This window comes from Coregonus clupeaformis, unplaced genomic scaffold (assembly GCF_020615455.1).
Source record: "Coregonus clupeaformis isolate EN_2021a unplaced genomic scaffold, ASM2061545v1 scaf2641, whole genome shotgun sequence".
NCBI classification, from domain to species: Eukaryota; Metazoa; Chordata; class Actinopteri; order Salmoniformes; family Salmonidae; genus Coregonus; species Coregonus clupeaformis.
Window position 1 is genome coordinate 54564 of NW_025536095.1, and position 8978 is coordinate 63541.

The following is an 8978-nucleotide window of genomic DNA, read 5'->3' on the forward strand; positions in this document are numbered from 1 at the left end:
TGTCCTCCAAACACGACGAGTTGAGTTTTTACCAAAAAGTTCTATTTTGGTTTCATCTGACCATATGACATTCTCCCAATCCTCTTCTGGATCATCCAAATGCACTCTAGCATACTTCAGACGGGCCTGGACATGTACTGGCTTAAGCAGGGGGACACGTCTGGCACTGCAGGATTTGAGTCCCTGGCGGCGTAGTCTGTTACTGATGGTAGGCTTTGTTACTTTGGTCCCAGCTCTCTGCAGGTCATTCACTAGGTCCCCCCGTGTGGTTCTGGGATTTTTGCTCACCGTTCTTGTGATCATTTTGACCCCACGGGGTGAGATCTTGCGTGGAGCCCCAGATCGAGGTAGATTATCAGTGGTCTTGTATGTCTTCCATTTCCTAATAATTGCTCCTACAGTTGATTTCTTCAAACCAAGCTGCTTACCTATTGCAGATTCAGTCTTCCCAGCCTGGTGCAGGTCTACAATTTTGTTTCTGGTGTCCTTTGACAGCTCTTTGGTCTTGGCCATAGTAGAGTTTGGAGTGTGACTGTTTGAGGTTGTGGACAGGTGTCTTTTATACTGATAACAAGTTCAAACAGGTGCCATTAATACAGGTAACGAGTGGAGGACAGAGGAGCCTCTTAAAGAAGAAGGTACAGGTCTGTGAGAGCCAGATACCTTGCTTGTTTGTAGGTGACCAAATACTTATTTTCCATCATAATTTGCAAATAAATTCATAAAAAATCCTACAATGTGATTTTCTGGATTTTTTTTTCTCAATTTGTCTGTCATAGTTGACGTGTACCTATGATGAAAATTACGGGCCTCTCATCTTTTTACTTGCACAATCGGTGGCTGACTAAATACTTTTTTTCCCCACTGTATTTGTGAAACTGAATGAACTGAACGCAAGCATGCAGTGCAAATACAAAAACATTCTACAGATGAGTGACCGAATCAGTGGATTCAGAGGAAAGATTTCTTATTGGAGAGAAATCCATTTGAGTGTGATCCTGGCTTCGTTGACATGCCGGGAAGTGAAATCAAAAATCTGATCGAGCCGTCATATGACCGAATGCTACAGTCAACGAATGTTGGTTCTTGACCCAAAGGGAATAAATACCCTGCCGTCTCCCTCTGAGCATTAAAACTCATGGTACTCTTTGCCAGCTCATATCTGTGTGAGGCTGGATGTAGTGTACTCGTCTGCATTAAAAACAAATATCGATCCAGGTTGGAAGTGACAGCAGAGATGAGGTGGGCACTGTCGACCACACCCCCTGACTTTGAGAAGCTCTGACGCGACATGCATCATGTCTCTGATCTCATCATCTCATTGCTATTGACTGTCATAGCCCCACATTAAAAGTATGTGATGGTGAGTTGGGAAGACAATCAGAAATACTGTTAGAATGTTTTGCAACTGACAGCCATAGCCCCATAGCCCATCTTAATTACAACAAAAAAATCACATGGTTGTGGTCATGAGAATTTTCAGATATCAAAACGGGGTTGTGGGCCAAAAACGTTTGGGAACCCTTGCCATAGGTCAAAGTGTGATCAGTTAGAGGGAGATGAAGGCAGCTAGCTACTCACCATAAGCACAGCGAAGTTAGTGGTGTGATTACAGAAACATCGCAGGCCATCTTCTGAGTGGTTGACTTTGGAGCAGCCAGAGGTGCTCCAGTCTTTCAACGTGTAGTTCCACCACACGCAGGCAAAGTCATAGAGGGAGGCGTTGGGGACAGCCTGAGAAGTGAGAACAGAAATAAACTCAATGTAATACTTCAGCAAAAGACATGCTCTCACAGTTTTCCTCATTTAAAAAAAATTATGAAGTCAATTGTGAAGTATAACAGGTCATTAAGTAAATGTGGGAAATAAATAATTACAATTATGATAGATCGTATTATAGACAATGCAACATATGCTTCCTTGTTCGCTGGCCAAAATATACTTCCTTGTTCTAATGTCGGATAAGCGTCAATGGATAACTTAGATCAGGGGTGTCAAACTCATTCTAGTATCTGCTAGTTTTTGGTTTTTCCTTTCAATTTAAGACCTAGACAATCAGATGAGGGGAGTTCCTTACAAGGGAGGAGCGAAAACCTACAGCCACTCAACCCTCTGTGGAAAGAGTTTGACACGTGACTTAGATCATGGAAAACTTCCCATTACGTTTCCCAGAGAATTTGGACCACTATGTGTTTACTGATTCCAAGACAAATCTTACTGTAGGCTTGAAGAGCATCTCAACATGTAACCCAGACACTTGTCCCAGGTTAGCAGAGATGACCCTTCTGCTGGTTCCTGAAGAAGCTCTGAAAGTCCTGGACCTGAAGAACCGGTCGTTTTGGTAGAGCACAAAACCAAGGGAGTTGTTTGTGTTTTTACTACGTAAAACTGAGTGGAGTGAAGGAGAAAGAGGGGAGAGAGTGTTAAAAAGAGAGAGGGGAGAGAGAGAGAGATTGTTTTTCATCTCAGGACTTCATATACATGAGTAGCTTGACCTTGCCTTGTAGGCTTATTTCGATACTTTACTTATCCATATCTCATGTGACTCAACTTTATTGGGCAATCTAAATATTTGGCACTGCTTACCTGATTTCGGAGATGACAAACAGCAGTTAAGTGCTCTCAGTGAAAGCGGTACAAGGAAATTGAAGCTTGAGTTTATATACTGTTTGCATACCAACATTGGCTCACCTGGTGAGAATTTTATGACAATCTGGACATCGGTAGCACCTCCTTTGTCAGCTATCAGTTCAGAGGTATTGGTGTTGAGATGAATTCTGTTGGCCACAAAATTACCAGATCTTCCTGGAGGAGATTAATTTGATTTAGCAATTTAAAGCAGAACAATATAGTGTTACTTCTGTACTTGTCTGTAGTACAACAAATCAAATCCATACCAAACCTTATTGACCAACAGCAGAGGAGAAACATATGAAAAATAAGATAGAAGAAGTTGAACTAGACTGTCAACACAGATATAAACTATCACTTTAAATGCCAGTATGTAGGTTCACTAGCAGTCCCACCCACCAGTCAGAGCACTAAACTGGATCCCTACTGTGTCACTTGGTACTTGGACAGACTGGACTGCCAGGTTGGGCTGAACCACCAAGGACACGTTACTGTGCTGGTCCAGGGAAAACTTCTCCAGGGTCTCCGTGAGGCTGGGAGAGAAACACAGAAAAACATTAGTTTACATGCACCCATGCAGACACGCACAGAGAAACATAAACTCAAACATATGCAGAAACACACACACACACCTCTGGACAGCATCACTCTCCTGTGTAGTCTCCCCACTGGCATTCAGCAGCTGACTGATGGTAGTTACAGCTGCCACTGCGATGTCCTGCAACATGATCAAAACCAGGGGATGACCCTCAAGTGTTCAAATCACTGTAATAACAACCTCACGTTTCTCTCCAGAACATGTCATAGTCACAACTTGATTCCAAAAGATGTTATACCTCTGTGATATTTACAGACTGAAGCAGAGTGTTAGCTATCTGAGCTGCTGTGGTGATGTTGTCAGCTGATAGCCGCTCTGGTTGGGAGGTCAGGATCTGAGTACTGAAGGCTAGCTGTGCTAAATCACCTGAACTGCTGGAGATCTGAATAGGGAGAGAGAATGATTTATATTTAGTGTAGTATTGTATTGTTTTTCAACAGAACATTGTATAAGTGGCAGCAACATGCTGAACTGTGAGTACATTGGGATATTAAAATTGGCAATACTAACTATGTGGCTCAGTTGGTAGAACATGGCACTTGCAACTACAGTGTTGTGGGTTCGATTCCCACGGGGGACCAGTACGAAAAATTACGAAAATGTATGCACTCACTACTGTAAGTTGCTCTGGATAAGAACATCTGCTAAATGACTAAATGTTAAAAAAGTAATGTAAAACACAATAAATAAATAAATAAATAATGTTCCTCATCAACTGTTAAGCAGAATAAAGGAACAGAATACATGAGCTGAAGGTAAAAGCCAGTTGTTACTGATCTTCAAACTAAGATCAACTCCTCATAATGATAACTGTAAACCAAATCAAATTTGATTTGTCACATGCGCCAAATACAACAGGTGTAGACTTTACAGTGAAATGCTTACTTACGAGCCCTTTCCCAACAATGTAGAGTTAAAAAAGTATGAAAATGTGCACCCCCCAAAAAAAGGAAGTAGTAAAATATACATTTTGGGCTCCGGACAAGGCATCGCAGTGCTAGAGGCGTCACGACGGATCCAAGTTCGATCCTTGGCTATATCACAACCGGCCGTGATCGGGACCTCCATAGGGCGGCGCACAATTGGCCCAGCGTCGTCCAGGTTAGGGGAGGGTTTGGCCGGGGGGGTTGACAAGTATGCCGTCATTGTAAATAAGAATTTGTTCTTAACTAACTTTCCTAGTTAAATAAAAGTTAAATAAAAAATTAAAGAAACACAATAAAATAACAATAACGAGGCTATAGACAAGGAGTAGTTTGACAGTTAGACAGTAGGTAGTTTGAGGTAGTTGAGTTGGTTGAGGTAATTGACCCAAAGAAAGAGGAATGCAAAATCAAGACTGGTTATAAATCAGGATCATCAAAAATATGCCTATTGACTTACATTTCCTTGAATGCCACTGAGGGTCAATTCACACTGCAGCTTGTGAGGAGTACCAAACATCGGAGATCCAGTGTCATTCAAACATCTTGCTGAGGCTTCTGGTAAACCGGCTGGAGGAACAAAGATACTCAAGATTTTGTGTTACCTAATGGAACATTAATTAGGACTGTAACAGATGAATACATTTTTGTTATTTTAGGTGAATAAAAGTAACATACCACTGGTTGTCTCCTCACCACACAATTGTTCTGAATAAGCAGACCAGCCAACCGTTGTTCTTGGGAAGGAGAACCCATCCTTGATGGTGGAATTGCAGAAATTCCCTGTCGAAGTAAAATGCATTTCAACATGGACCAAATGTAAATATACATTCTGAATGTGAGATCCAAGGAATAGTGTTGTGGACTCTGAATGTGAGATCCAGGGTTAGTAGTAGTGTGTAATGTGAATATGAGATCCAGGGTTAGGAGTAGTGTAGTGGTGTGTACTGTGAATGTGAGATCCAGGGTTAGGAGTAGTGTAGTGGTCTGTACTGTGAATGTGAGATCCAGGGTTAGGTATAGTAGTGTAGTGGTGTCTACTGTGATTGTGAGATCCAGGGTTAGCAGTGGAGGCTGCTGAGGGGAGAACAGCTCATAATAATGGCTGGAACGGAGCGAATGGAATGGCATCAAACCATGTGTTTGATGTATTTGATACCGTTCTACTGATTCTGCTCCAGCCATTACCACGAGCCCGTCCTCCCCAATTAAGGTGCCACTAACCTCCTGTGAGGGTTAGGAATAGTAATGTAGTGGTGCGTACTGTGAATGACTGTAAGTCGCTTTGGATAAAAGCGTCTGCTAAATGGCATATTATTATTATTAATGTGAGATCCAGGGTTAGGTATAGTGTAAGTGCGTGTTTACGTACCCTTTGAACAAGTCTCTCCGGTCCACTCATCAGGACAGATACAGACTCCATTCTGCAGTTCACCACCGTTGATACAGATCAGAGGAGGGGTTGTGGTGGGAGAGGTGGTGGGGGTAGAGGTGGGGGTAGAGGTAGAGGTGGTGGGGAGAGTGGTACTGGTGATAGGGATAGCGGTAGGGTAACCAGTAGTTGGAGGACCAGTAGTATTTAGGTAACCAGTAGTTGGAGGACCAGTAGTATTTAGGTAACCAGTAGTTGGAGGACCAGTAGTATTTAGGTAACCAGTAGTTGGAGGACCAGTAGTATTTAGGTAACCAGTAGTTGGAGGACCAGTAGTATTTAGGTAACCAGTAGTTGGAGGACCAGTAGTATTTAGGTAACCAGTAGTTGGAGGACCAGTAGTATATAGGTAACCAGTAGTTGGAGGACCAGTAGTATTTAGGTAACCAGTAGTTGGAGGACCAGTAGTATTTAGGTAACCAGTAGTTGGAGGACCAGTAGTATTTAGGTAACCAGTAGTTGGAGGACCAGTAGTATTTAGGTAACCAGTAGTTGGAGGACCAGTAGTATTTAGGTAACCAGTAGTTGGAGGACCAGTAGTATTTAGGTAACCAGTAGTTGGAGGACCTGTAGTATATAGGTAACCAGTAGTTGGAGGACCAGTAGTATTTAGGTAACCAGTAGTTGGAGGACCAGTAGTATTTAGGTAACCAGTAGTTGGAGGACCAGTAGTATTTAGGTAACCAGTAGTTGGAGGACCAGTAGTAGCTGCAGGGTATTCAGTAGTTGGAGTGTCGGTAGTTGGGGTGTCGGTAGTTGGAATGTCGGTAGTTGGAGTGTTGGTAGTTGGAGTGTCGGTAGTTGCAGTGTCGGTAGTTGCAGTGTCGGTAGTTGGCATGTCAGTAGTTGGAGTGTCGGTAGTTGGACCGCCAGTTGGAGTGTTGGTAGTTGGAGTGTAAGTAGTTGGAGTGTCGGTAGTTGGACCGTCAGTTGGAATGTCAGTAGTTGGAGTGTCGGTGGTTGGAGTGTCTGTAGTTGGCATGTCAGTAGTTGTAGTGCCTGTAATTTGACCGTCAGTTAGAGTGTTGGTAGTTAGGGTGTCATTAGTTGGAGTGTTAGTCGTTGGAGTGTCAGTAGTTGAAGGGGCACTAGCTGAAGGTTCAGGGGTTAAAGGGCTAGCAGCAGTTGGAGGGGTTAAAGGGGAAGTAGTATTTGGAGAAGTTATGTCAATGGTGGTTGGAATGGCAGAGCATGTGGTGAGATCCCTGTGTGGCAAAGAGACTGCCCAAAAAAATATATACCTCAGTAAACCACATTAACAAGGGTACATAGTGTCAGTTGCTATAAGCATAGATGATCCATGTTGTTCCAGTTTCATTGTGTCTTCAGCAGTGTTTTCTACTGTACTTTATGAGAGAATTAAGTAATTATCACTGCCAATAAACGGTTGACATTTGATAGCAAAGGCTACTCTGTTATCAACTGTATCTGAGACCTGACAGTAGTCTATTCACAGTATGTAAACAGCTTAACAGTAAATCGAAATAGTGTTTGGATAAAAATAAAGTCTGAAACAATGTCTTCATTAATGCTATTGTATCCCGCGCAGCAAACAGACAAAACATCAGTCAATCATTGACTGTAAACCAAACTTTAAAATGCATAAACCACACTGTAAAAACAGTAAGGTTATATATTGGTAATAAGCAATTGATACGTTAAATGCATCATAGATTTGTTAAGCAATTTTCCTACACAGTTCTCAATCGTAGAAGAAACATAACAACAGCATCATACACAGAGTATACCAAACAGTAGGAACACTTTCCTAATGTTGAGTTGCACCCCCTGCCCCCCCACACACTTTTGCCCTCAGAACAGCCTCAATTCGTCAGGGCATGGCCTCTACTAGGTGTCAAAAGTGTTCCACAGGGATGCTGGCCCATGTTGACTCCAATGCTCCCCACAGTTGTGTCAAGTTGGTTGGATGTCCTTTGGGTGGTGAACCATTCTTGATACAAACGGTTAACTATTGAGCGTGAAAAACACAGCAGCGTTGCAGTTCTTGACACAAACCAGTGCACCTGGCACCTACTACCACACCCCGTTCAAAGGTACTTAAATATTTTGTCTTGCCTATTCACCCTCTGAATGGCACACATACACAATCTATGTCTCAAGGCTTTAAAATCCTTCTTTAACCTGTCTCCTCCCCTTCATCTATATTGATAGAAGTGGATTTAACAAGTGACATCAATAAGGGATAATAGCTTTCACCTGGATTCACCTGGCCAGTCTATGTCACGGAAAGAGCAGGTGTTCTTAATGTTTTGTACACTCAGTGTACATCTGAACATCTTAAATCACCCTGAATAAATAAAATATAGAGCAAGTCTTACCTGTAGCAAAGACAGCCATAATCCATAGCTCCTTCATCTCTGCTGTTTCCTGGCATGCAGGGTAAGCAGACTGCACATTATTAGGATGTCTGTTGGTCTTATGCTGTTCTGCTCTTCACCTGTTACAGAGTCTGCAGTGACATGCAGGTTCCAGTTAATGATTTACTATTGAAATTAAAGGGGAAAGTACTGTACATTGGCTCCAACACAACCCACGTTGTCAACAGGATCAGTAAAGACTGACACACAAATAGATCAGCTATATGACAGGATGAATAAAATGGATACACATGGATGGATACTGTGAGGAGCAGTCAACCAATAGCACTGCCTTTCTCTATGCAAAACATTCTATTTTTTTTATTGGGGGTAGATAAGCTTAATATTGCAGATTGTAACTTCCATCAATGTAATTGTCTGTATCACTTCCAATCCCCCATGTTTTTTATGTATAGACTCCCCTTTATTACTTTTCAACCCCGCCATCCTTTCCCTACTTGGGGTAAATTAGTGAACAACAATGCCCAGGCCTCTACTTCCAGCCTATACTTACTCTCTACACCTTATGGACACAGTCATTTTTACAATAATTCTATTTTATTTGTTTTTGCTCCTGAACTTCTTCTACTCTCAACCTCTCCAATCATTTTCATGATGTCCATCCGGTTTGCTTCTATATGCCATATCTTTCTAACTGTGCTCTTTCCCAAAAGCTCCCAACATACAACCTATATACTTATTATGGACACAGTATGCTTACATTATTAGTTATCTTGTTATTATTTGTTGTTATTAGTCCCATCCTTCAACTCCATTCAACACCTCCCATCTATCTCTTAACACCATCCATATAGGATTTCTATTTGCCATATATATTTCAACAGTACTGTGATATTTTACAAATTGCTTCTACAGATTGTAGATTCTACTTTCTATTCTCATTGCTTCTATAGATTGTGAATTAAAAATAAACATTTTTGCTAAAAGTATTATTATATTATTGATCGATTGACTATGACTTTTCAGATCACCCAGTAATGCTATCTGCAGGGTTA

At 41.8% G+C, this 8978-nt stretch overlaps 1 protein-coding gene across 2 annotated transcripts in view; it reads right to left on the minus strand.

Annotated features, from left to right (window-relative positions):
• LOC121547831 (adhesion G-protein coupled receptor G7-like) overlaps nt 1-7998 on the minus strand; it is a 49164-nt gene extending 41166 nt beyond the window's left edge. The window contains exons 1-10 of one of the 2 annotated variants that reach the window (XM_045219703.1): nt 7924-7998; nt 5525-6805; nt 4831-4935; nt 4613-4722; nt 3468-3611; nt 3264-3349; nt 3031-3164; nt 2692-2805; nt 2219-2388; nt 1582-1734 (exon numbers count right to left, since the gene is read on the minus strand). In XM_045219703.1, coding sequence (XP_045075638.1) covers nt 1582-1734; nt 2219-2388; nt 2692-2805; nt 3031-3164; nt 3264-3349; nt 3468-3611; nt 4613-4722; nt 4831-4935; nt 5525-6805; nt 7924-7960 — 2334 coding nt within the window. In that variant the 5' untranslated portion in view covers nt 7961-7998. Of the gene's footprint in view, nt 1-1581; nt 1735-2218; nt 2389-2691; nt 2806-3030; nt 3165-3263; nt 3350-3467; nt 3612-4612; nt 4723-4830; nt 5039-5524; nt 6806-7923 lie in introns of those variants that run through there. The other variant, XM_045219704.1, reaches the window with a different exon arrangement.
• Nucleotides 7999-8978: the final 980 nt, after the last annotated feature.